At 39.7% G+C, this 26,988-nt stretch overlaps 1 protein-coding gene across 1 annotated transcript; it reads left to right on the forward strand.

The window, feature by feature from the left end:
- Positions 1–5,965: 5,965 nt before the first annotated feature.
- rin3 (Ras and Rab interactor 3) lies at positions 5,966–25,708 on the forward strand. The gene is made up of 14 exons (XM_038728783.1): positions 5,966–6,168; positions 10,886–11,468; positions 12,851–12,962; positions 13,112–13,184; positions 14,275–14,366; positions 16,009–17,071; positions 19,268–19,448; positions 19,605–19,776; positions 21,589–21,710; positions 21,897–22,083; positions 22,258–22,389; positions 22,546–22,712; positions 23,050–23,164; positions 24,439–25,708. Exons 1-14 carry the CDS (start codon positions 6,134–6,136, stop codon positions 24,702–24,704), a joined length of 3,300 nt encoding a protein of 1,099 aa, XP_038584711.1. The 5' UTR covers positions 5,966–6,133; the 3' UTR covers positions 24,705–25,708.
- Positions 25,709–26,988: the final 1,280 nt, after the last annotated feature.

A 26,988-nucleotide genomic window follows, 5' to 3' on the forward strand; every position in this document is an offset into this window, starting at 1 on the left:
TTCGAATTAGTCTGCATCACAACCACTGATTCATGACCTGTTACATTCCGAATTTATTTCCATAGTTGATTTGTGCCGGCACATTTTAAATTTTGGTACAGTTACACTCTATGTTCAAGAGTTACAGCAGTTGATTTTAATTGGACCATGCGTACAAGAAGTGGAAAGTGGTAACCATGTGGACTATTGAAAAAGATCATCCAAAATTAGGAGTAGACAGGAATAAAGTTGTAGCAGGAGTAGTTTTGCAAAACTTTATAAAAAGGAAAAGAAAATGTGTTGAGAAACGGGTATGGAATCCCTTCCTTCTGGGCTCTTTGACCACCTTTCCATCAAAGTTCATTGAAATCTACAAACTATAAACTAATTAACTACTATAAAATGTCCTAACTAAAATACAAGCTGAATACTCAGACTCAATATTATCACTGTGCACAAGGGAATCCTCCTTTTTTAGAGCTAATTTGGAAGAAATTAGGAAAACATTTTGACTTTTTGTCAGTGAAATCAGTGAAACAAAGCGTCCTTTAGCATCAAACAGTCCTGCAAGAAACATCAGGCTTACTCAATGCCAAGGCAGTGTGTCCACAAAGAGGATACATGTGGTTCACTACACAAACAACTGTGCAGTCATTGTGCATTAAAATGAGATAAATGAAATCAATAACATACAGAGAAATACCATGAGGGTTTCAATAGCAAGCTGTACCATTCACCACAGTCTTGTTAAAATTGGGCCAGTCGGTTCCATGATGTTTTCTGAGATTGACAGAGACAAAGACTGACTCACACTCCCCTTTATTATGCTTGTTCGCTATGTGAGCTCAAGTGGTGTTGACTCTGTGAGTCTGTTGGAGAGAAAGACAGACGGGAGACAGAGAGAAGCAAGAGAAAGAGCTCAGTCAACAGAGTAAAAAAATACATTGTCTGAAAAGAAAGGGTGAATTTGCCTGAAAATCTGTGGAAAGTTGGATTTCCTGGTGTTTCCACACTGAGCAGTTGAGCATGTTGTGTTTGATAAGACCAACAGACCAACATGAAGGCTGACAGTAATTAAGTTTAAGCTTATATGTTTCCTGAGGTCTAACCTGTTAATGGGGGGTAATGGTTTTATCTTAATGTAAGGCCACAAGCTTTGGGTTGTGATCCAAACATACCCACGGTGCAAATTTGAGATACTTGCACTTCACTTGCACACTAAGCTCAGCCATTGCACTACGGTTGTGCAAATTCCCCAAATGCTGGAATCTTGCTGACACTGAGGTGTAAACTGTCACGGTATATCAAATCAGCAAACAAGAACTCAAGGCAGAGGGCCCAGATGCAGACACAGTGGCAGAGAAGGTTCAGTTCAATAATTTAATAATAATAAAAGACAATACTGTCTAACAACAAGGTGAAAGCAGACAAGGGTCCAAACAAGGCAAGCAATCCACAAGGGAGCAGGCAATAAACAAAAACCAAAAGGTCCAGAAAATAAACCAATCCAAATCCAAAAAACACAAGGAATAGTGGGAAAGGACAGGAATGCTTGACATGAAGTCGACAACAGACAAACTGGGTGTGAGGGGAGGATAACACAGGAGAAACTAATTAGGGCAGCATAGACGATAAAATCATGGGCACGTGTCGAGGAGCTGAAGAATGGAGCTGGTGATCCCACATGGCCAGCCTGGGGGCAGGACCAAAGCGGAGCTAGGGACCTCAGGCAGGCGGCCTGGGGGCAAGACAGAAGCAAAGTCCCAATGAAGGGAGAACAGTTCTGCAGGCCGGTGGAGGAGACAGCTGCTGCAGCTGAACATGGTCAGGAGAAAGCTGCTGCTGGTAACTGCAGTGCAGGAACTGGAGACAGCAGCAGCTCAGGAGCAGGCCCCAAACGAGGAGCCAGGAGCAGTGGTTGATCGGGCTGCCCGCTGGAAACGAAGAAGCAGGAGTCAGCCGGGCCGCTGACTGGAAAGCAGACAGGACTGGTGATCCTGGGCAGCTACATCTCTGTGGCGCTGGCCAGCAGAGTCGCTGGGGTGCCTGCAGGATGACAGGGAGCCTCTACATCTTCGAGAGCTGCGCCTTCATAAGGTGGGCCAGCTTTAAGGCTAGAAAGAGAATCACTGGAGGTAGAATCAGGCATATAACAGGCCAGAGTGAATGCTGGATTCTAGCAGGCCAGCTGCTTGCATGCTGGAGGATAGCACTCTGGGGACTCGCAGGCTGGAGGTTAGCTGTCTGGAAAGCAGGCTTAGATGCAGGCTAAAGGCTAGAAGACTGGAGCTTGGGTGACTCAGGAATTGAAGCTAGCAGGTGGCTGGCAGGCTCCATGCTAAACCCAGCCTTAGAGTTGTAGGGTGAATCCAGGCAGGACTACAAGCTCCTCTTTAGACTGGCACTACTACTAAACACTAGATCAGGAAACAGGAACTGAAGGGAGTGGGACCAGACACAGGTGCCAAGGCAGAGCAAGTTCAGTTCAACAAGGTGGAATCTATTTTTTCTTTTTCTGTATGGATTGTAATCTGAGCACCACCCTATCCTCAATGTAAATGTGTAGATATAAAGAAAATAAGACATAGACCAAATAAAGATCTAGAAAAAGAGCACACAATTCATTACATTTCATGTGAGATGGTGAAGGTTTTCAGTAGTTTATGTATTCGGGTGTTTTTGAACATAACATTTCAGTGTGGAAGTGACCGTTTTAGTGCTATATGTTAAATTATATATGTCTAATATTCCATATGTGTATGTGAATGGTACAGTACCTGGCCTCAGCTTCATTATCTCCATCAGTCGTGTCTATCTCCATCAGGGAAAAAAAACTCATGCTGTACGAAGAGACAGCTGCGTTCCTCCTCATTTATTGTCATCAGTAAGGAATTTTGAAAAGACAGTCATATCCCACAGCCAGGCCCTGCTGAACAAATGAATCACCTAAACCAAATGCTCAGTGTCTCTTTCAGCGCAAACAGAGTAGAGTGGCTGTGTTCAGAAAGCAGATAAAAGATAAAGTACTGGTTGGAAATGTATTCAGAAGCACCACAGTAGGCGTCTGGCACAGCATATGGTGGCCTCTAACTGACACAAATACCACAAATCATATTTTCACAGTAAGGCAGTGAGCTTGCAAGTAGGGCGGAGATAGTGAAATATAGAACATTAACTATACAGTATACAGGAGTGATAATAAATCTTTTTAATCTTTTTACCTGCTATTTTGCAGTGATGGGTGTGGATGCTGCTGACCTGGCTGATGAAATATAGGTTAGGTTAATTTAGTTATACCCATAGGTAGAAATAGGGTCAAGTTTGCCTATGTAGTGGATCTTTAAAGCTGCACTATCAATATTTTTACATTATCATAGGCTCAACTAATGTGAACAGGGTCACTCGTAATGATGAACCCACAGACTCAACTCTGCAGTTCCCCTCAGCGCTACGAAGTATTTTAGCATCTTTTAGCTTATTATTTAATTTTACAAGCCTCTCAATAACCATTTCAAGCAAAAAAGCTCTGATAAACCCATTGCAAAACCCAGCACCAAACAGACAGACAAAGTTAGAGACTTTGCTGGTTCAATTTTAAATTTTGTTGTTGTAATTGTGTAAAACGACAAAACACTGAGCCACATGTAAATGGAATAAAGTAAAGTGATTAAAAATAGATAGAATGGTGCGGGAGTGGCTAGGCCTGGGAGAGTTTGTGTATTTGTGTTGTTTTGCTTTATATGCTGTGTGTTTTTTTATTTATATTTGTTTTAAGATGGGTTATCTCAAGAGGCTAAGCCTTCTAACACATTTTTTTCAATTGCTTACAAGCATTGGTCAAAACTTTTTCAAAACTCTTCAAACAGTCTGTATTACCAACATTCCAGTTCTCAACTCCAAAACTCATTCAAACCACCAAAACACCTCATGTCTCAAATTAAACTCATTCGTCCAAACACTGACAACAGTTCTCGCTCATAGCACACACGGACCTAAAAAACACTAACAACAGGGACACACATAAATCAATATTTCATTATAGAATAAGAACATATTTTCTCTTTATTGACTGTAGTAAAGAATATGTAACAAGAATAAATCAGAAATGCAGAAATTTCCTTCAACATCCTTTTCTATATCATTGTCTATAGCAATTTACTTGTGAAAAATAAAAACAAAAAACTGATTCATAAAATTTCAGAGCTATCATACAGTTTTTCTCAATTGTCTAGACAACAACACTGAAACTTGAGCTACAATGACCACAAACTGAAATTCATGTACGAACAACCTTAACAAAGTCTACTAAAATACAAGCACATTTCCTGCTTTACACTCAGTTCTAACCACACTTCTGTCCAAAACTGCACACAGCTCTCAGTGCACATAGACATAAACATAGCTTTTACGTAAAGATATTCTATATATTTCAGTCTGATTGCTGCAGAAATGCAGGATATTTGCATCATTCTGTTTTGAATATGTTTTTAACAGTTTTGGACACAGGGTAACAGCATTTGAAAAAATGTGCTGCAAATACACAGTGTTTCGGAGGTGGTGGAGTAGGACTGAGACATTAGAGAAAGTGGTCACTGATTGCATTTAGTGTGAAAGCAATGAAACATTTTTCACAGTTTGGTCCACATACACTTCCTTTCTGTTGCCTGTTCAATGAGTTTTGACATTGTGACTTCAGTTTTGAACAATGCATGTTAGCAAAAGTTGAAAAAAACTGTAGCAGTCCACCACCATCACTGGTAATGGGTTGCCAATCTGGTTACTACTACTGCCACTACAGTTTGTAATGCTCTGTACCATAACTCCCTCCAGTGGTTGCTCAATGCTGGTGGTAACTTGTGGCAAAGCAATTTCAGGGCTAATCTGAATCTGAAAAAAGTTCAATGGAAAGGTTAAGAGGCTGCAGAATAACAACAACTATGACCACCTATGTTTGCACAGGAAGCAGCTGCACAGCCAGCACGCTTGGCTGCATTGTGTGATTTTGTGTGTGTGTCCTGACCACATAAGCATGTCCATGCACATGCACCTGTAGGTTTTACAATAAATGTGAATGCGACCTCTGGGACCTACAGGTCAGAGCAGGGTGGGGGAATTTTATTTTGCTTTTGAGCTTCAGTTTAGGAATAAAATGCAAAACATGTGGACCAGTCCAAAGTGAGACAGTGACCTTTGAACCATGCTTTTGGTAAACTGAAACTGTGCTGATGGTAGCTTCTGATTAGGATCATTATTTTCTTCCAATATTCAGAAGTATTTATTCTTTCCTCCTGGTTTGTATTCTTTACACTCCAGTAGGCCTACGTCAGTCCAATCTCAGTGATCTACGCAGATGCAGAAATCAAAAAAAGTGAGGAGGTTAAAAAAGATTGCAAATGAGAGGAGGTGGGGAGCAATGACTTTTAACTGTGAACGTAAAAGGCTGAGGTGAGAGGCAGGGAGAGAAGGGGGGGAGGGCGCAAAGAGTGAAGCTTGCAGCAAACATGAAGTTGTACATTCCACAGTTTGAACGGGGGAACATCTGGAAATCTTTAGAGGAGAGGGGAGGGGAGAGGGGAGGGGAGGGGAGGAGGAGGCTAAACGAGCATCTGTTGAATATTCACGCCACATGCACACAGAATGTGAGCAGGGTCGTATTTCCATAAGACTTTTTTTATTTCAAGATGTGTGTCGACCCGTTTGAATATGCAAAGAAATGAGCAAAGATGAAAAGATCAGATCAAATCATTTGGATGATTTGTTCATTTGACTGCTCACTATTAAAAAAAAAGAGTAACAACACTAGAGGGGAATGTCAGCAGCAGAACGAAAAAGCATTACTGCATGAGACAATTATAAAACAGTATGTCATAGACCAAAAAAGACAGCGAGAGCAGGGGAAGTCTGGCCTCAGTGCTCAGCCTCTTCCTGCTGACGAGCAGCTCAGGAAGTAAGAGGCAGAAACAGAGGAGAGGGCTGACACACAGAAACATATTTTCCCCTTGGCCGTTTAGTTTTTCCTTATTGAGTCCTGCTAAGATCAACAGGAGAAAGAAAAAAAAGGGGGGGAGCAGAGAGGGGGCGGGGTTTTAGATGGAGCTGAGAGAAAGACAGGAAAGAGTGTCAGAGAGCAGTCGAACACCCAATCTGTGGAAATATGATGGAAGCCAGCGTTGTTTCCAAGGACACAGGGTGAGTTTGAGAGGGGTCTGGGATCATGTATAGCTGGGTGAATATACAATGCAGGAACTGTACTCTGTCGGGATTGGGAGATGTTGTAACTGTCATGGGGGTGGGGGGGTGGGGGGGGAGTAGGGGTCGAAAGTCAGGCAGCCAGAGCAAGAAAACCAGATGTGATGACTCACTATTAACTAATAAATAGGTCAGTATAGCTTCTCAGGGTTTTTGAAACACCAGATCCTGATTTCATGTTGTCTCACCAAGTCATATTTCTAATATGTGAACTGCACCAAGAGTGTGACCATTTTGCAACAGAAGTGCTGACGAGTTTGTTTGATCCTACTTGTATGGGAGAATGCTGACCATTTAAAAAAAGGCAGATCAGACCGTTATAAGGCATATGGGAATGTAACGTTAAGCATTTTAAATGAACACAGCAAACAGAGTTTAAAAGTTAGATGAATAATTCACTCTTTACAGTATAGCTACAACTATAAAATATGTTTTGGTTATGATGCTGACGCAAAATGGGATTTAGGATCCCCTCTACTTGAGCCATAGCTTTGTCGTTGGACTTTGATGAACTTCAGTTACCATGTCAAGCCTGTCAATGCTGAATCTACAGTGCAACAGGTTATAATGGCATTTATGTTTTGTCCATTTCTGTTGTGGAAGAGCTAATGCCAGGATGGTGTTGCCTTTTTTTATACTTTCATGAAAATATGATTATCCTAAAGGGTCAGGGGTTGATGAAGTAATCTATTCAGATCCTTTACTGATGTAAAAGTATACTGCTTTATAAAAATACTTTATTTCAAGTATATGTCCTGCATTGAGAATGTCACTCAAGTAAAAGTAATACAGGAAGTTGGCCCCTTTGAGTGTTATATCCTACCCATTATTTATTTTCTAACTGAATTATTATTATTAACGATTGTTTAATATGTAAGAAACATTTTACTGTTGATGTTAGTCGAGGTGGAGCTGATTTTAACTTCTTTTATATACTGTATATAAATCAGAATTTCTAAAGTAACTAATAACTAAAGCTGCCAAATAAATGTAGTGGTACAATATTTCTGAGTGGGGTAGAAGTATAAAGTAGATTAAAGTTTAAATACAATTAAATTAGCAAAGAAAGCATTTCACACATTTAAAACAATTTTGACCCTTTGGGACCATATAATTATATTACTTGTAACATCCCCTATTATAATAATAATATGTAGTAAATATAAATGTATGATGTTACCAAATGGCAATAAAGAGAAACATCAAACACAGTATGTTCCAGGATGGAGTGTTTTACTGACAACTGCTAATTCCAGTGCGATCCCAGCTCGAATATTTAGCTGACCTAACAGTAATTCTACCCCTTTCCTGTGAGCGAGCATGACACATGTGGCACAAACGGCTTTTGCGGTGTGTTCTCTAGTCATGGGATTTTTCTCAGTTTTGCAGGAAATTCCTTTTAAATTCACAGATTATTTTGTTTATTCAAGAGTGACCTCACTCAAAACTGGAGTCTGTGTGGCTTCAAATGTTAAAAGAGATTCAGTGGTGTGCTTCACACCACATTGAAAATTTACATTAAAAAACATTTAATTGCAATTACTCTTTTATGAAGCGGTGTCCATGTCAATGTGAATACTCTACATACCTCTCTGGATTATACAGAGGCAGGGCGTTGGGGTGGAGGAAGAAATTTAACAGATGGATATCTCAAAACTGGGCAATAAAAAACAAAACTATCTGTATGACCAGACTACTAGAGAGATGAGAGAGAGACAAAATTTGTGGTGGTTTCCCACAACAAAAGAGTACTTTTTTCTCTTGTTCAAACACAAAGCTAAGCTGTAAAGCAGAAGCGCAAAAGCAGCATATTACTTCATTCTTGTTGTGATGCATTATACACAATTTACTACAACATGTCAACTGTGATTCATACTAGCTAGCAAACCTAAGATTACAAGGGGGAAACAAGCAATCTGAACAGCACTGGAAGCCACTGTATTAAAGAAATTCAACTGACAAACTATTAAAGTGAGTTAATATCCGCCTGCTGTAGTATTTAATACAGTGCTGGTTGCAAGTGGAACTGGCTTAGAGATCAATCAACACCACAACACTAGAAGCGTGTAGTTCTCTGTCATCAGTAGGACAAGTGGAATTTGCTGGTTGCTAGTTGTAGCATGACTGGCACTGCAGCAACTGGAAGGAAATGCTGTGACCTGGCATGCAGTTTAACATGTAGCATTTTAAACATTAACGTGACATAAGTTTTCCACGTAACCTCAATGTTTCCTCTTACATTGTTGCCACATGACATCTCTTCTCCCTTCCTAGTGTTAGAAGAGCAAACATTAGGATAAGAGACAAAAAAAGCCACAAGCCCTAGATTAGTAGCTAGTGATGTTAGCTATCAGCATGCTGACCATAGACTGTATAAAAGATTCTGACCAGTTAAAGGATAAAAATAAGGGTAGTCTCCATCAAATGCACCTGTTTGACTAATGTTAACTAAACACTACTTTGCTCAGCTGTTTTAGTAATTGCGTAGCCTTTAAAAAAAAATTTATTGTATAATTGTGACCTAATTTTACAGCATTAATCAGTAATTTTATCTCATTTAACTATGTGTAGGCCTAATGTGAAAACCCACAGAAAATTATCACCAGCACTACTGGGTAATTTAGTGTTTTTCAGCTCATTGTTTTGGTTTTACCCGTCGCTTTCATCAGCGTTGTTCTCAGCAACAGCAGGCCTTCAGTGAAAAAGCTCTTATAAACCCACTGAGCACTGCAGTACCAAAGTTACAGTTAGGGTGACCAGACGTCCCCGTTTTCCGGGGACAGTACCCCCTTTTGGTGGCCTATCTTCGTCTAGAGCTGTCCCTGGAAATGTCCCCGTTTTTAACTGTGTGTTAATCATAGACTGTAGAAGGTGTTGACAGACCTGAAATCAGATTTTATGTGGACAGCAGATCATGTGTCGTGCCCAAAACTGATTGCCGTCCGCGGGAGCACGCACAGCACGTGACCTTATCGCCCTGTCTCTTTACGTCTACAGCTGCTTTTATCTGGATCAAACAGACATAACGTGCAAATAAACATCACTTTATGTCCATGGTAACAGCAAAGGTTTGTCTTTGTGATACTTTAACATTTCTTTTAACGGAATAATCACAATTGTGGCCAAATAAGTGTTTTCACTTTATAGCATAACCAGGTGTGACATTTACGTGATTATAGACAATAATAGAAGCCTGTTGTTGCTGATAGATTATGTGTTTGGTGGGCCTATGTCTAATATCCTTGTTTATATTTAAAAAACGGAATGTATCCTATAATTAACACGACTTACTGCTGAGTTATATCCTATATAAAATAAAGACATGATCTCTTTTGCAATTATCCTTATCTACATTATTTAACTTGCTGTGGACCAACCAATCCAGTTCTTTTTACCTGTTAAATATGTAATAAAATTATATTTTTTAATGACATACTGACCACCAAACCAAAAATGCCCCCTGTTTTCATTTAAAAAATCTGGTCAATCTTAAGTTACAGGCAAAGTTAGCAACAAGCTGGTGAGCATAATGGAGCATTTAGTAACTAAAGGGACAAAAACAGAGTTGAAGGAGAATTAATATTGGCCTCATATTCACTGGGTGGGCAGAAACATGACAAATAAATGATAATGAAATAAATGTTGCTCTGTGGCTAACATGCTCACCGTTACAACTTTGCAAGGTGATTTTATGTCAATTTCTCAAGTAGCCAAAAATGGTTTTTAATCCACCTTTAAAGAGTTTTAAGTAGCGGGCTGTGTGCTTCAGATGAGGAGAGGAGTAAGGGACACTGGGAGGTATTGTGTGATGGGCAAACATGTTTTCATGGTTTTGGTCTTTTCACAGAAATAGATGACAAGAAGAAAAATATAGAATAACGCCGGCTTTATCCTTTGAGCTTTATGTCAACTAGAGGCTTTTCACTGCAACAGGAGAGCGTTTGTCTCTTTTTTGCCATAAAGCAACCTCTATGCAAAACAATCCAACATATTCCTTAAAGCATTGCAATGGCTGCTGATCTTCTCAACAACAGTTTCAATTATTCATATCATGTGTCACAAAATGTATGCAGTACACAATGTACACTTTAACTCCAGTCAGTGTTTCAGCAGTCAAAGAGAAGGAGTCTGAACTCATTACTACACATAAACACAATCCCAGGTTTCTGTTAAAGACTGTGGATCAGCTGGTAAACCCGACCCCTCCTTGTGCCTCAGCTGGAAGTAATGATGACTGTGAATTGTTTTTATCTTATTTTACCAATAAGGTGGTGTCAATCAGAGCTTCTATTACCCCCGCGGCCTCTTACTCAGAGGTTCCTCACCAGCAACAAGAGAGTTTTAACCAGTTTTATCCCATCGACTTGTCTGAGCTTTTAAACGTGTATTTTAGTCTCTTCAATGTTTTCTTGGTTTTATCATGTATTGTTTTTGTGTTTTCTTGTCTTTACACTTGTTAAAGCACTTAGTAACTTGTTTTTGAAAAGTGCTCTACAAATAAAGATTATTATTATTATTATTATTATTGTTATTATGATTATAAAGTTCTGAAGACCAGATACTTGTGTCCGGAGGGAAACTGAAGCAGAGACCAGCTATAAACAAATCCTCTGCATGTTATTTCTATCCCTGACCTTTTGGTCCTTTTTCTTTACAGCCACACAAGCTCTCTGACAGGAGCACTTAACACTCCATCCATCCCCGCTCCTGCCTCCATCCCTCCATCTTCTGTCCTCTCTCCACCTTCCCTGCCCTCCTCTTACCCTCCGGCCCGGCCATCTCGACCCAAACCACCACCTCCTGCAGCAAAATCCTCCCAGCTCCCCTCTTGTCCACCTCTGCCTCCATCCGTTCCTCCGTCCCTCCTTCCTCCTCTACCCCCTTCATCTGTTCCTCTCCCTCTCTCCTCCAACCCTCCTCCCCCATGTCTTCCTCCTCCTCTCTCCCCTACTCCAGTCTCTCCTTCTCCCCTGGTTTCTTTGCAGACAACTGTCTCCTCTGATGTTACTCCCTCTTTTACTCCCCCTCCTCTTTCTTCTCCATTATCTCCAACAATCCTGTCCTCCTCCTCCTCCTCCTCCTCACCTGATCCTCCCCCTCCGTCTGTCATCCCACCATCCTCTCCAAATCTTCCATTGCTGAGTCCTTTGGATCGGCTGGTTGGGAGTACTGCAGTATGGAAGCCTAAAGGACTCAGCCAAGACCAAGCCACAAGTATAATGGAGAAAGCGACTGCAGGGGTGAGGCCAACGCATTTACACACTGTTCCACCTAAAACTGCCATCACCAAATCACCAAATTGTCAAAATAAAATGTATTAGGTCCCACTTTATTTGACAGTTCCATCATTTTCTATATATTTGTGGAAGTTTGTTAGTCAAGTATGTTTGAGTGTTTGTGGTTGTTGGACATGAGCGGTTGTTGGTTTCCTCCATACTGTCTCACTAAGAAAACTACGACAGCCAACGACAACCAAACACTATTGGTTATTGCTATTGGTTGAGGCTGCGACTTTGCCGGTCAAAGTTCCATATTTGCAAGTTGACATTTAGGTTTCCGTCGGGTTGTGGGTTGTGGGTTGCCAGGTTGCGGTGACAGGTGCGTTGAAATTGTATGTAGTGTATGGATTTTGTGTGTAGATTGTGTTTCATTGATGATCTGGCAACTTGGATGACATCAGACAAACATCCAACACTTGGATCTGTGTATGCTGATTATTCACAATAAAGATTGAAGGCCATGCAAATTACAAGAGTTTCCTGGGAGAAACAACAAAGTAGGAGGGGGCCTGGGAGATGGCATTGAAATAGGGGAAAAATCAAGGGAAAAGAGTTGACAAGTATGAAGTTAAACCATGTCATGTGAAATTCTACATCAGTACACTTTAAGAACAACTATTACTGGGGCCACTACAGAAAATTGCAGATGAGCTTTTCATATCTAGGAATTCACATTATAGACACTACCGCTGACTATCCGTACAACAATTTGGCCACAATATAGCACATTGTCTATATATGTATTCAATGTGCTATATCCTCATATGTCGAACTGTGCCTTTGAACCCAAGTTACGATTCATTCATTTTTTATTTAATATTGGACTTCCATGATTAAATACTGAATTAAATGCTTGACTATAAAACTTTTGCATGACCTGCATGCCACTGAACAAAATAGTTTTTTAGACTGGATTACACAAGCAATTATTTGGTAAGTTTCCTGTCTCAACTTTCCCTAATTGCATAGTCCTTTCCATTACTCTTCCTATGTATTTACATTTACATAGAAAGTTGATTCCTTCTATGAAAGTATAGGAAACCATAGGACCAGAAAAATAAAGTGTTGCCAGATACTGTCATAAAATATTGGTAGCTGGAGCAAAAAATATTAGTATCAGCTTTTAAAACTGATATTGGTTGAACTTTACTACAAGCTGTAGTAGTTGGTGTGTTGTTTTTGCTGTTGTTACAAAATCTTAAATTGTTATGACTGAATTATTTATTTATGTTTGTGTTGTGTGTCTGTGTACATACTGTATGTCTAAAACCATTCAGCAATTTTGCTGTACATGTTTTCTATTCCAACCTCAAAACTATAACCGCTCATGCTCACATTTGCAGGCATTCCTGGTTCACAGCACAGAGGACAAGGGCACGGCACTGTCAGTATGCCTGCCTGATGAACAGGGGGTGCCGCTCATACACAAGCTGATGGTCAAACAACACAAGAAATGTACGTGTTACACACTAGTGCAGCTTCTGTTTCTGAGAGCTATTATTGAAGCTTCGTGTAGTGGAACTACAAAACAGATTTGCTTGGCTGAGCACAGATAACATGGCAGAGTGATTTCTGAATCATTAATAAACTGTGTTCTGTCTCAGATGTCCACTTAGACGGTTCCTATCTGGTTTTTGATGACATCTTCAAACTGATCTCTTTCTACTGTGCCAGCAGGTAACACATGTACACACACATGTGCACATACAGAAAGTATGCATATACACAGAAAATCATGTTGTATTATGTGTACACTGATTAAAAGCATGACACAGTGACAGTCAAGTAATACACATGAAGTAAACAACCATAAACATACACATATGGACAATAAATAAACATACATTGTAGCACTTTACATTATAGCTCGGTAATAACATGGTAAAAGGTAATAATTTGATCATAAAAAAGAAATAATTAAGTAATACCATGTAATTACCAAAGTGATAACCAGGTAAAAGCTCAGTATTAACAAAGGTAATATCACACTGACATTTATGTAACCAGGTGAGAAGGGGCCAAAAACAAAGGGGGAAAATGGGGAAACACATTTAAAGATTGCAACGAGGCAAAATTATTTAGTAATATTATAGTAATATTTTGGTAACAATATGGCAACCTTCTAACAATAAAACCAGTGCAATAGTCGGGTTAAATATGTTAATATGGTAACATTGATGGGGTAATAATCTCATAATAATGAGGTATAGGTTGATGTTCTCACAGTATTATATGCTACTATCCCTATACCTTCCCTTTCGTTTCAGGGTAATACTGTTCCCATTTCTGTTTAATGCCGTGACTTGTTACCTGGAAACACTTGCAACAATGCAAAAATTTCTGTTTCTACTTAATTTCATGGTGAAGAGGATTAATGATGACCTGGGAACGCTTGTGTTAGTTTCTGAGTAATGACCATGAATCAGGGGTGCTCAACAAACAGTTTCTGTTGAATGTCATGGTAATGTTCTCTACTTGCACAATGTAGTGTGACATATACCGATTTTAACTGCAACTCTGTTTACTTCCTGTCAACTCTACATTAGCGTACCGTTCACTTTTCACATTTAGCTTTGTAGGTAATTACATGGAATTACTTAATTATTACCTATTATTATCAAACCACTACCCCAATAGTACCATGTTATCACAGAGCTGTAATGTAAAATGCACACACACACAGACACGGGAAGATTGTGTAATGTCATATTGTTAAACCTTGCTACTTACTTAATACTGGCTTTTTATAATCAAATCCACCAATCAGGGACATCCTGGCCATCCCACTGCGGTTACCCCAGGCCATTACCAATGCAACTAAAAGAGAGGAACTGGAGGCCATCTCTGCTATGGGTGCAGGTAGATAAATCTACATCACTAGTTCATTCAAGTTGGATCATTACTGTTGCAAAGAGCAAGATACACCAATGACAGACAGAAGATAAAGGGAATCGCATTAATAAACACTATTTAGCAGAAATTTTTTAATTAAAATATAGAATGAAAATATATATGAATGACAACATGTATGAAAACATACAAACACAGAATGAATGTACACGCTGAAAAACACAGTGAATTAAGCACTAAGACAAGCAATGTAAAATATGTTTACACTGTAAAAATTATCTAGGTGGTTCAACTTAAAAAAAGTTCAATTGCTGCCTTAAAAATGTGAGTAAACTCAACTTTAAGAAAAGCTTTGTTTCAACTCATGATGTTACATTATACAATTTGTTAAATTAATGATAATTTGTTGTTTGAACTTATTACTGTGAGTTAAAACAACTATCTATGTAACTTGAAGATTGCCTTTGTTTCAACTCATAAATTTAAGTTCATAAAGTGGATATATCTACAGTTTTCTAGTTGTCCCAATGTTAGTTAAATGAACAAGTTTGAGTTATTCTAACTCATAGTTTCAAGTTAAAGCAACTTAACCAAACTAATACTACTTTCCATTTCAAGTTAAGGGATTTAAATTCCAAATTTGTTTCATCTTACATCTATAAAGGGCCTTGAAGACAGACCACAACAACAGCACCACTGTGCTATTATCTTCAATGACTCGTGACAGGGCAGGATAGCTTGCTGGTGCGCCTGTGAACGCCACAGTCAAAGTTCAAAATAGCAGCAGATGTCACCTCCTTTCTGAAAGGGCCTTAAGGCAGTTGTCTGGAACCCTTTCCACAGGTGGAACTAGTCTTGTTTACCACAGAAGTGTCTATATTTAGGTTGGAATTAGAAAATATGACTTATCGGCAGTGTATAATTAGCAGGGGTGAGCAAGAACACCAAATTTTCTGTATCTTAATTTATAAGTGGGCGGTATTAACTGGAAGTTATTTAAGCCTGAAATTTCTATCAGAACTTGCTATATTTATTAGAAAACCATTTACAGAACAGCCTCAGAATTGAGCTTCAGAGAATAGTAATTGATTATTTTATATTCATATATTTATAGTTTATAACAAAACAGATATTGACACATTTTACTCTGATGATACTCATAAAAAGTATCTGTACCGGATACTCGTTTTAACCGAGTACTTGCTAAACCCTAATAATTAGTTGATTATGTATATGTTTTTCTCAAACTCAAAAGACGCAGCACCTAGGCTATCCTCATACTCTCGCCTTTTTTTTCAACTGATAACTTACATATGTAAGTTTAATCAACACGACAAAAGTGTCAAATAGTCAACACAATGAATTAATGCAAGTTTAACTTTCTAAAACTCATACAGTTGAGTTCAAAATCCAAAACTTGTCAGAGCTATTTGAGTTAAAAAGAAGAAGTAAGTTGACATAACAAAATGGGTCTATGATTCTTTTCAGTGTATTTATATAGCCTATATAACACATGTCCTCTTAGGTTATATTATTATTTTTCTTAAAGGACTAGTAGGCCTTTTTGGAAAAAAATAGGGAAGTTACTGAATGATAAATCTGGTAAATAAGTACAAAGCGACGTTTTTGGCACTGACTGAATGTGTTGCAGATTTCTGGACGTGTGACCTGAACCAGCAGACAAAGAACCAGGATCAGAACCACAGCAAACTATACTTGTATGTCAACCCAGTTACTGTGGAGGAGAGCCCCAACAAAGACCTGAACCACACCTCTATCTCTAAGCTTGATATCATTACCAATAAAAGCACCACCTCCTCCCTGCAAAATGGAGAAGCCCCACAGAAGGTCAGCCCAGAGGTTAAATGTCAGCCCAAAACCACGCCCAAACAAGACATTAAATACAAGCGCCCTCCACCCCGACCCCCCAGCCTGGGCTCAGGGTCTGGGATGGGCCTGCTCTTCTCCTCTCCCCCCTCGCCTCACACTTCATCTTCTGTAACTCCAGCAGCTGAGAGAAAAGAGGAAGGAAGGGGAGGAGTAGAGCAGAAAGAAGAGAGGAAGTCAATGTCAACATCACCTCCTCCATCAAGGCCCCCTGTCCCACTTCAGAGCCGAGGCGCTCCCCCTCTGCCTCCTGCTCCTTTCCGTCGCACCCCGTCCAGGAAAAGCTCTGACCGAGAGATAGGAGAGGAGAGAGAGAGAGAGAAGGGACAGAATCCTGCAAAGAAAACTGAGAGAGACGGGGGAGGAGAGAGAGTAGTGGAGAAACCAGGAAGCAAATCAGGTCTGCTGGGTGAGGGGGATGAAAAAGAGAACAGCAGCCAGCAAGAGGAGGAGGTAAAAAAGGACAGAGAAAAGAGAGAGAAAGAGGATGAGAAGGAGGAAAAAGAGATGAAAATGGATAAAAAGGAGGACAAACAAACATCCAGCACCCAGTGTCCATCATCAAAAAAACCGTCCCGTCCGGTCCCTCCACCGAGAAGGAAGCCATGTTCCCTGGACGCACCTGTGTGCCCCAATCAGGCTGGAAGAGGATTAGCCAATCAGAGTGCTGGGATAAGAGTGCCCCCTCCCTCCCCAGCGCAGCGGCCAGATGTGTCGTTGTACTCACCACAGGGGGGCATAGTGTTAGGAACCGACCCCGACTCCTGCTCTACCAGCAGCACAGAGGAAGAAGGAGATCTGAACCAGGAAAAGGAGCAAAACCAAAAGTAGGTCTGCATTGGCTTGTCTGCATTAGTGACTGTTGCTATGCCTGTCAAGCTGTCCATTCTCACATCTGTTTAATTCGGCTTCAATAAATAGCATGTAAATAGCCAGAAAACCTGCAAAAGAAAATGCGAATGAATGTGCATTGCCATCCACTACAGTGCAAATATCAGTGCACAAGTAATGAGTTTCACTCGCACATTGTGCGAACACGGCAACACTGAGCGCTTGGCTAGCTTCTTCTCCTCATTCTGCAAAGGACATTTACGTGACACGTGCTGTTATACGAGAAGTGAAGTAATTTAGGTCCTTTAAGGGCAGTGCAATGTGTGTGCGTAGTGAGTGTGTGGGTGAGAGCGAGTAACAGAAAGTGATGTTGTCAGTCTGGCAGTAAATATAGGTGTAGGTCACAGTGTTTCTGATAATTAAAGTCTGTTGTTTCCCCAACTGCTGGAAAGTGAAGGCAGTTAGCGCTAGCTAACATCTCCTCTGAGCTTAAGGCTCTGGTCTGGACGCTGAGCAGGACTGGTTGGGGCGGAGTCACATGACTACACACATGGTAGTATGTTTTTAAGGGGAAAGTACATGAACAATCACAGTGGGGAAAAAATAAACAAATTTTCCCGACGTGGGAAATTAAATTGGGCCATAAATCATGTACATAAAGTCACATTATGTGTAACATTTCATGTCTTCCCACAGGGGACACTACAGTAACATTAAAACATGATATTTCTACAATTCTGTTGTCTGTAATAAAATGACACTTGGTACACAAGTTCTCCATAAGCATATGCATGACATGAAGACGCATGGCACGATAGCTTCACCTTGAGGCCAGTTATAAAATCCTTTGTGTTTTAGTCAATAACCGTGAGGCAGAGACAACAAATATTTGGAAGACACATCACCCGTGAGAGTGTGTTCAACACAAAATGGGGATGGGGTTGACAGGTATGATGTAGCCTGCAGCCTCTAACCTTAAGCAGACATGTGAAGCGGGCTACAGAGATCTGGTAATTTTTAAACTTGTAGTCTTCAGCCCCAACCGAAGTTGACTCAAGTGACATCACTTGAGGCAATGTATCAGATTTCACACAGCTCCCTCTGAAGGCTTTATACAGCTTTTTTGAATATGCTGTACAACACCTCGGAGGAGTTCCTCTTTAATGGTCCTCATGTCATGCACCTCACATATTCAAGAGTGCACTTCTCCTTTTTTTTTTTGAGAATAATAATCACAACCATTACTATCATGATATATTGCTTATGAAAATTGTATCATGATATATATTATTCTAGAATAAGTAATATATTACAAGACAGTTAAATCCATGCATTACATTCAGCATTTAGTTGTACATTACATAGTATTTCCCATCTCAAATTAACCAACTAATTGTATTAAAGTGAACCAGTAAAAGTAAAAGTACATTGACTCTCAGCCTTTTCCACACACATGCAACAAACATGTAGGGCAGTGCTTAAAGATGTAAAAGTAGTAAAAAAAAAAAAAAGAAAAGAAAAGACAACTAACAGAGAGCAGTTTTCCAATTAAAATGTCTGTGTATTTGGTAAATGAAGGATACATCTCTCTTTCATATAAAATAAAATCAATAAGTCACAAAAGTGGTTCAAGTGTATTAGCACCGTATCGTAGTGTAGTGTGGTGTTTGTGTTGGAAAGTCAGATGGAAATATTAGGTCCAAACAGTATTCAACAAATAGAATATGATTGTATATAAAAGCATATGATTTTTTGGAAGCCCCTTACATCTAAAGTTAAATCAAAAGATTCCACTACATTCAAGAACTGAAGGGCAATAACCTTCTCAGAAGAGAAACTACAAATATATTGTGTCAAGTACATGTAGATTAGTCATGCAAAATGTCTGCACGTACAAGGTTGCTATTTATTCATAACACAGAAAGCAACTTTGTACAAAGTTCAAATCATCAAAACGTTTTGAGCTACACACAAAAAACACTTTATGACACACTTCTTTGCACAGAGGTTCTCAGAGGAGTGAAGGCTGGACCTTATACTCAAACGGTACCATCATGTTGTTCAAAAGATTCAAAGTCACGTGTCCTGCTTGACAGAAAGTTTCTATGTTTGAATGTTTGAATGAGGGTTACTAGTCAATGTAAGACAAAATATAAGATGAAGAAAAACTAAAGAAAAAGACTTCCTTTCAGTCGCCTTGCAGAGAGCTGTAGCCCCAAGGTCGAAGTAAGAAGAACTCCCACCACTGTCATGTTGGACCGAGCCCGCTATCGCCTATCAACCGTCCTAACCGGCCTCATCAGCCATGACCGCCGCCTCACACAGCGCATCGTAGAGCTGGCCAGGGACCCTCTGAGCTACTTCGGTAACCTTGTGAGTACACTGAGGGAGAAAGATCCTCTTTTGTTTTGGATTTGAAGTTCAACAATCAGCTGATATATTTGAATCGGCTTTTCTCTGAATAACAATGTGAACTACAAGTCTAAAATATAAATGGAGTCAAGTTGCGCTTTCATATTTTCTGTTTAGGTAAAAGAACACCGTGCATTCACCTTGGAGACCATGTCGAACCACGCCTCCTCCACTGAGCTGTTACAGGAGATCAGACAGATGGTGACTCAACTGAAGAGTTACTTACTGCAGAGCACGGAGCTGCAAGCCATGCTGGAGCCACAACATCAGTATACACAAGACAAACTGGGTGACTATGCTTTAAGTTTTTTTCAAGTTCAATTGAATTCTTAAAGTGTTATGTAGAACAAGTTATAGGGGGGATTTTGTATATTTTACTTCTTTATATCGTACTGCTCAGCCAGTGAAAATAATGTATAATGTTGTTGGCATTGCTATGTTAACACGTCAGCACCACATGTTAGCCGTACTGTTATGTTGGGGATTTGGGTTTAGATGGCATTAAGATTTATATTAAATAATAGTAATAATTATGATTATTATTATTACTATTATTTAATCATTAATAATAGAATATAATTTAAAGTTATATTCACTTTGGGGCAAAACTCTTGAAACAAGAGAAATTACAATTACCTAGTTCTCATGAAATATAGTAAACTATTTAGTGGGTTGAAGAATTTGGAGTTCTAAACAGCAGAGGTTGGAATCATATTAATTCTTATTCAATATTAAAAGAAACCAACATGTATATACTCAAGCACTTCATTTTAAAGTAAACAAAGCAACAACACACAATATGAAACTGCACTAACTAAAACAAAGAGAAGACAAAGAGATCTGCATGTCTAATAGGGACAGTGGTGTGTGTGTGCGTATGCGTGTGCATGCAGTTGTGAGTGTGACACTATGTGGTCAAACAACATGTGTGGTTATTTTAAGGCCAAATTGTATTAATGTGCCAATGTAAAGGAGATAGTTAGCATGCAAAGACTGTGTGTCTGTTTGAAACATAGCATTTCTATGAGGCTGAGAAATGTAACATTAGATACATAATCCCACGTTAACAATGATCACAACAATAAAACTTAAACAATGAAAAACACATTTACAATGCGATGCCCAGTGCGTTACCAGTCTGTAAAGGAAGAAAGTTGATTTTGGTGTTGTTAGGTGTTTTAAGAATCATTTGGTTGAATTCTTTGCTGTGTCGTGATTCAGATGAGAGGGTCCGGCCGCTCTGTATGTTCTCCTCAGATTTAACTGAACTGGGTTCAGTTTTCCGGTCTGAACAGACCAAGCTGGGAGTCCGCTGCAGCCGGGGAGTGAGTCCAGAGTGAACAGACCTTGTGCTGCAATTTTATCAGCGCGATGTCTTCCGCAATGGGTCATTGACCAATCAGAGCTTGCGGCTGGGTCTGTTGGCTGAGTTCAATTGCTGGTGTGACTTTTCTTGGGGGGTTCACTGACTCACCTGACCAAGTTAAGCCCAGATTACAAATGAACAATCTCACCTCAGTGAGGTCCCTGTGATCCCGACAATGTCTTTTGTGAGTGTGGAGGAGCTTTGTCAAATCTGAGAAATTAGGGGGGGGGGTTTGGGTTTGGAAAGTACATGTTTACAACAGAAAACCTGCATAACGATCTGGGGACATGGAGTTTGAAATATATTTATCAGGCAATTTAACGAAAAGATACTACTGTGTTACATTATCAGAAATGTAGGATCCTGGCAAGATATCTTTGACCATTCTTTTTTTTTTATCTGCTACTTGTGAGTGCCAATTCTTTATTAGAGTGTAATACTGCAATTGCTGGAATATCATTTGAAACAGCCTTTTACTCTGAAAGCACTTAAATGAGTCTGGTTTTCAGTGAAGCTTTTAATGACATGTTTTCCACCCATGATGAGAACACAGTTCCTTTGCTATTTGCTATTAACATCAGTACAGTCTAATAAAAGCCAACAGATCAGCCCTGCTGTAGTTTCAGGTTTTGTGAAGCTGATAGTTAGTGTCTAGTTTGTCCATTGTATCCCATTTAGCAAGACGGGAAAATTAGAAACATACTGAATGCTTTGTGGGTGTGTGTATCCATGCAGAGAATATAGTAGAAGCTGCTCTGTGTAAGAGTGTGCTGAAGCCACTGAGGGAGCCAATTTACCAGAGTCTGGAGAAACTGCACACCAACAACAACAGCCTGAAACAACTGGCACAGAACCAGGTAGGACTGGACTTGAGCGCGTTTGTAGTGGTTACACTAACAGAAGCAAAGAAGTAAAAGTATTATCAATATTTAAAGTGCACTACAGCTGCAAGAGACCACATACAGTGCTGTACAATCCATTTATATTCATAGTAGCAGTAGCAGCTGTGATGCTAATGGTGTGTGCATTATTGTGTGTGTTAGTCTGTTGTTCTAGGCAGCACCACCACAGCATTAGGCATAACCACCGCCGTCCCTGAGGTATCCGCTATGGAGAGGATCAGCATCAAGCTGAACAACCTCCATCTGGAGTATTCTCCCCAGAAAAAGATTGAGCTGCTGCTGAAGGCTTGCAAGATCATCTATGACTCCATGTCTGTCAGCAGTCCAGGTCAGAACCACAACAATCGTATTCAGAGAGTGGCTGTCTTTGCACACACTCTATGTGGATACCAGTCTGCATGTAAAATACAAACTCAAATCTAAGCAGATTACATAACATTCAAATCTGTTTACTTTCTGGAGTTTACTCTGTCAAAATATTTGTGTGTGTGTGTGTGTTTAGGGCGGGCCCATGGTGCTGATGACTTCCTGCCTGTAATGATGTACGTCCTGGCTAGATCCAATCTGTCCACCCTGCAGCTGGATGTTGAATATATGATGGAATTGATGGACCCATCTATATCACTAGGAGAAGGTGTACACACACACACACACACACACACACACACACACACACACACATACAGTATACATACACTGAAATATGCAGTTTCAACCCAGTAAATACAGTAATACCTGTTGACTGCTGATCTGTGATTACATTACTTCACATGCCCGTGTGTGTGTGTAGGTTCTTATTATCTGACAACCACCTACGGAGCTCTAGAGCACATTAAGACTTTTGACCAGCAGAGGTCAGCAACACGGCAGCTCAGCAGAGAGGTTCAGGACTCCATTCACCGCTGGGAGAGACGACGAACTCTCAATCAGGAGCGCATGGCCCAAGGATCTGTTCGGGTACACACACACACACACACACAAAATACTTTATGAACAATGTTATCCTGTGTGGCCTGGAAAGGTCACAGTGACTCACATGATGGAAGAGCCATGGAGGATTTGTATTTGTTGCTGCCAGTCAGTCAGCACTGTGGCTCAAAGCACAACATGATTTGGATGCAATTTTCATCAACACAGATTTACAAATGAACAAATAATAAAACATACTGATAAATGTGCAAAGTATAGTGCTTATGTGTGTGGGGGGGGGAGTGAAAATATAAAGTATCAAGACAAGATGAAAAAAGAGAAACAAGCTGAGATGTGTGCAACTTTTCCTACATGTGTTGTATAGGACTTTCTGACAGTGTGTTGTCCTGAGATTGAAGCCAACCCAAAAACTCTGGGTGTCCTCCCCACCACGACAATCGAGCAGCTAGCTGAGCAGTGTGCAGCACGCTTTGAACAAGGTAAATGTCAGGGATTTTACACTTTCATTTTTCTCAGTTCCTGACCTTATACAGAAGAACATGATTTCTATAGTATTACTCTCAAAGTCACACTATTTTAAAGGGGTACTCCAGCAATTTAATATTTCACTTCCATAAAGTTTGGGGACTTATAAGAGTCAGATTTTTTTATTATCAGCATTGATGCAGCGGACGATGAGATATAGAAGTATGGCTCAAGCTCTCAAACTGCTACCATAATGCAACTCACTACAGTACATCATCAGGGTTATTTTCTCAGCCATGCCAAAGCTTCTCCAGAGGCACAGAAGACATTGTACAGTTTTGACAGGCTAACTTTGCATTCAGGCCAAACGCGAATTTAATCCTCTCAACGCTTTCCTCGTGCAGGTTTTATTGCTGGACTACAGCCAAGTGTTCACACACAACGCTATAACGTAAATAAACATAGCCCGCGATTACTACAGCTGTATGAACCCAAAGTAAACATTTTGCTGTGATTTAATTGCAATAAACAGATCAAACTGATGCCGATTTGTTAAACATATGAATTCATGCTTTGTCAGGTCTGTCAGCAAGACAGCAGGACAACAACTTCTAAAATGTTTGTTTTCTGAATGGAGTTTGGATCGATCAGGGCTATGCTGTGGTAACTTGGTCACAGTAAAGTACAACAATAGCTGGAATAAAGTTACAGACACATGTTTTCTGGACTCACCAGGTAGTTCAATCTCCTCGCTTTCTTTTCTCCAAGTAATGTCCAGTTTTGTCTGGGTTTTATATAAATATGAAGTAGCTCTGGGTGCGAACAGATGCTAACAACAACAGTGGAACTGGATGTGCACAGAAGCTTGCTGCCGAGAATCTCGAGTGAAGATAAATCAACCTTGTAATCCCAATAACTAAAGTAAAAAGCTAATTTAATAAAAGCAGTTAACTCTGAGCTCCTCCCGTGAGTAAACGGCGTAGTGGTCAGAGCAGAATCCAGACCGACTACGGGTGCTCTGGATTGACTTTGTATGTAAACTCACCGCCCCCAACGCTCACTTGGCTTTTGGTCTGAAAGCAGCATAAGTAGCACTTCCCATGACAAGTAAACTGATCTTTAATTAGCAAAACTGATAGCAACAATAGTTCTAGAAACAAGTAATATTTGAGTAGTGTTCACGTTTACTGGTGTAAAGAATTTGCTCTTTGCTGCACTACTATTATATTATATTATCTATTACTACATTGTTATAATTATTATTCTCCTACTTGCTTCTGTCCCCCAGACTCTTATACACTCAGTGTGTATATCGATGGTGTTCATCGGCCCCTGGCCCCTACAGAGCTGGCCGTCAGTGTTAAGAAGAGCTGCCAACCTGGAGCCTGCAGCTTTGTCTATCACCCTATAGAACAAGTCAACAACCAGCCCGTCCGCAGCTGCCCCACTGACCCGCCCCCAGCTCCGCCTGAAGAGAGCTTTTTACCAGCTGACACAGCAGCTATCAATTCTGAGAAGCCAGAGGTGGAAGAGGAGAGTCTGATTAGCTTGTAACTGCTCCAGCATCACAGTGCTACTGTAGTACTGCATCAACAAAGTACTGATTCAAAAGAAGAGGGGAACAACATTTAGGACAGTGTTTCTCACTCAGGTCTCACTTGAAATATTGACCTACTTGAGACTTAAATGAAAAGAATATAAAACTGGTGTGGATTAGAGCATGCAGTATATCACAAAATACTATGATGTGATGAAATATGTTGAATGACTCCTTTCTTTTGAATATATTTTTTATGGGCTAAAGTCTCTGACGCCACATGTTCCAGCATTACTAAAGAGAGCAGTGGCCAACTAAAATGAGACAACAAAGAGTTACAAGACTGATTCTGTATCTCCACCTGGGGCTGGAACCCCAGGCACCACAGGGGGATATGGTTTTATAGAATGTAAAAATACACGTAATTCTAACATGTACAAATATGATCATGTTTATACTGTTTATACTATATGTTTTATGATGCTTGACGCTACGCCCGCTGATGCTCAAGGCTTCTGCTTCAAACAGAACACGTTTTATTTGCTTTTTTTTTTATTTAAAGCACAGGTATGATAGAAGCTATATGGACCAAAACCTTCATTTTCATTCCAAAATCTCAAGTAAGCATCAAGATTGTTGTTTTGTTGTCCTGGGTTTGCTGCATGTCATCCCCCCTCTCTCTCCCCCTGCCTTTCCTGTCTCTCTCTATTGTGTCTATTAAAGAAAGCAGAAAGGCTAAAAGGATAATCTACAAAAAGAAGTTTCATTTCGCATTTTTCTTCCATAAACTGATACTGACTGTATTGTAAATAAACTGCCTTTTACAGTTTACAACAAAAAACAACATATTAAGTTTTAACGTATAACAAACATTTTAAAACTGCATTATTACCAAAAGATCATTTTTCACTACCTGGCAACCACATATGTGTTCTTATAATGGCTAGCAACAGCTCTGTAAAGTTTTTGTAAATTATGTATTAACCCTTAATAAAGTCAGCTGTTCAGCTGAGTCAGTGAACTCTTTTAAGTCCCTTCTTAAAACATACTTTTATAGGAGAGTCTTTACCAATCTTATTTGATTTGATTTGTATTTTAGTCTCTTAAGTGTTTTCTTGTCTTTACCATGTAATTGTTTTGTGTTTTATTGTTTTTACACTTGTTAAAGCACTTTGTAACTTGTTTTTGAAAAGTGCTCCACAAATAAAGATTTTTATTATAATTATTAAATGGAGAAAAGATCTTTCATCTACAAAGGACACTTTTGTCTAGACTCATTACTTCCTCCAATTTACTGGAAAGAAATGTAATAATTACAGGTCCTAAATGCTCAATTACCTGAAATTGAATGAGAAATAATACTGGCTGTGTATGTTATAAGAAGAATGTGTATTCATATATTCTCTCTCTGTTTACCATTCAACTTTTAGGACATGAATGATGGAAGGTCTCTATGGTGTCTTTAAGTAAAAAGAATGACAAGGAAACCATATCCATTGGCTTTGGTGATATTCAGGAAAGTGATTGTACATACCCATGACTATTTATGTTTTTCAGGTCACATTCCACTGTAGTCTGGAGAGCAGAGAATTAGTATTATGCTTCTGTAAAGTAACACATAAACATCGGTGAGAACCCAAACAGTTATGCTATGGGTTATGGGCAATTGTGTAGACCCTCTCGTCAGTAGTTGGTTTTAAAATGAGGAAGAAAAAAACATAAATGTTATGCAAGTTGTATGTGCATGTATTAAAACAAATGTCAGAATGAGCTCCTTGCACATAAACAGTTCTTCCTCCAGCTCTCTTTGTTCATTTTTCACAAACATGAATACCTAAAAAGAGAGACTCCAGGAAAGCGTGCGCCCTGAACACTATTTATACAATTCATTGCATTGAGGATACAAAGGCACACAGAAAGCAAATTTTTCACCCCCAGCCTTAAGTGGTGCTATATTCTAAACAGTTTTGCCCTTACTGTATATGTGGTGCATACTACACACCTAACTCCCTGATAAAAACAGAGTTTTACTCAAAAGCTTCTTTCTGTTAGCTATCTGCTCTGCACTGCAAAGGACAGCAATTAACAGTATTAGTGAATAATGCTTATGCCAGGGGTGTCGAGCTTTAACATCAAATTTGTTCAAAAGCCACCAAACAACATGATTCACTCAAATTTCTGCCGAATTTGATCATTGGTTTAATCAGTGGTTGGAAATCACCAGCTGATGAATAGAGAAACAATTCAGTGATGATGGCACAGATGGGAGCTGACGGTGTTTCTGATGAGAATATAGGTAGT

Source organism: Micropterus salmoides, unplaced genomic scaffold (assembly GCF_014851395.1).
Source record: "Micropterus salmoides isolate LMB-PRFRI ecotype aquatic unplaced genomic scaffold, ASM1485139v1 Ms_hic_scaffold_19, whole genome shotgun sequence".
Taxonomy (NCBI): Eukaryota; Metazoa; Chordata; class Actinopteri; order Centrarchiformes; family Centrarchidae; genus Micropterus; species Micropterus salmoides.

What these genes read in the sequence shown, in the direction of transcription:
- rin3 (XM_038728783.1), top strand. Translation starts at nt 6,134, where the DNA reads ATGATGGAAGCCAGCGTTGTTTCCAAGGACACAGG. An exon ending in GTATACACAAGACAAACTGG is followed by an intron (nt 19,777 to 21,588) that starts GTGACTATGCTT and finishes GTATCCATGCAG; the next exon opens with AGAATATAGTAGAAGCTGCT. An exon ending in AACAACTGGCACAGAACCAG is followed by an intron (nt 21,711 to 21,896) that starts GTAGGACTGGAC and finishes TGTGTGTGTTAG; the next exon opens with TCTGTTGTTCTAGGCAGCAC.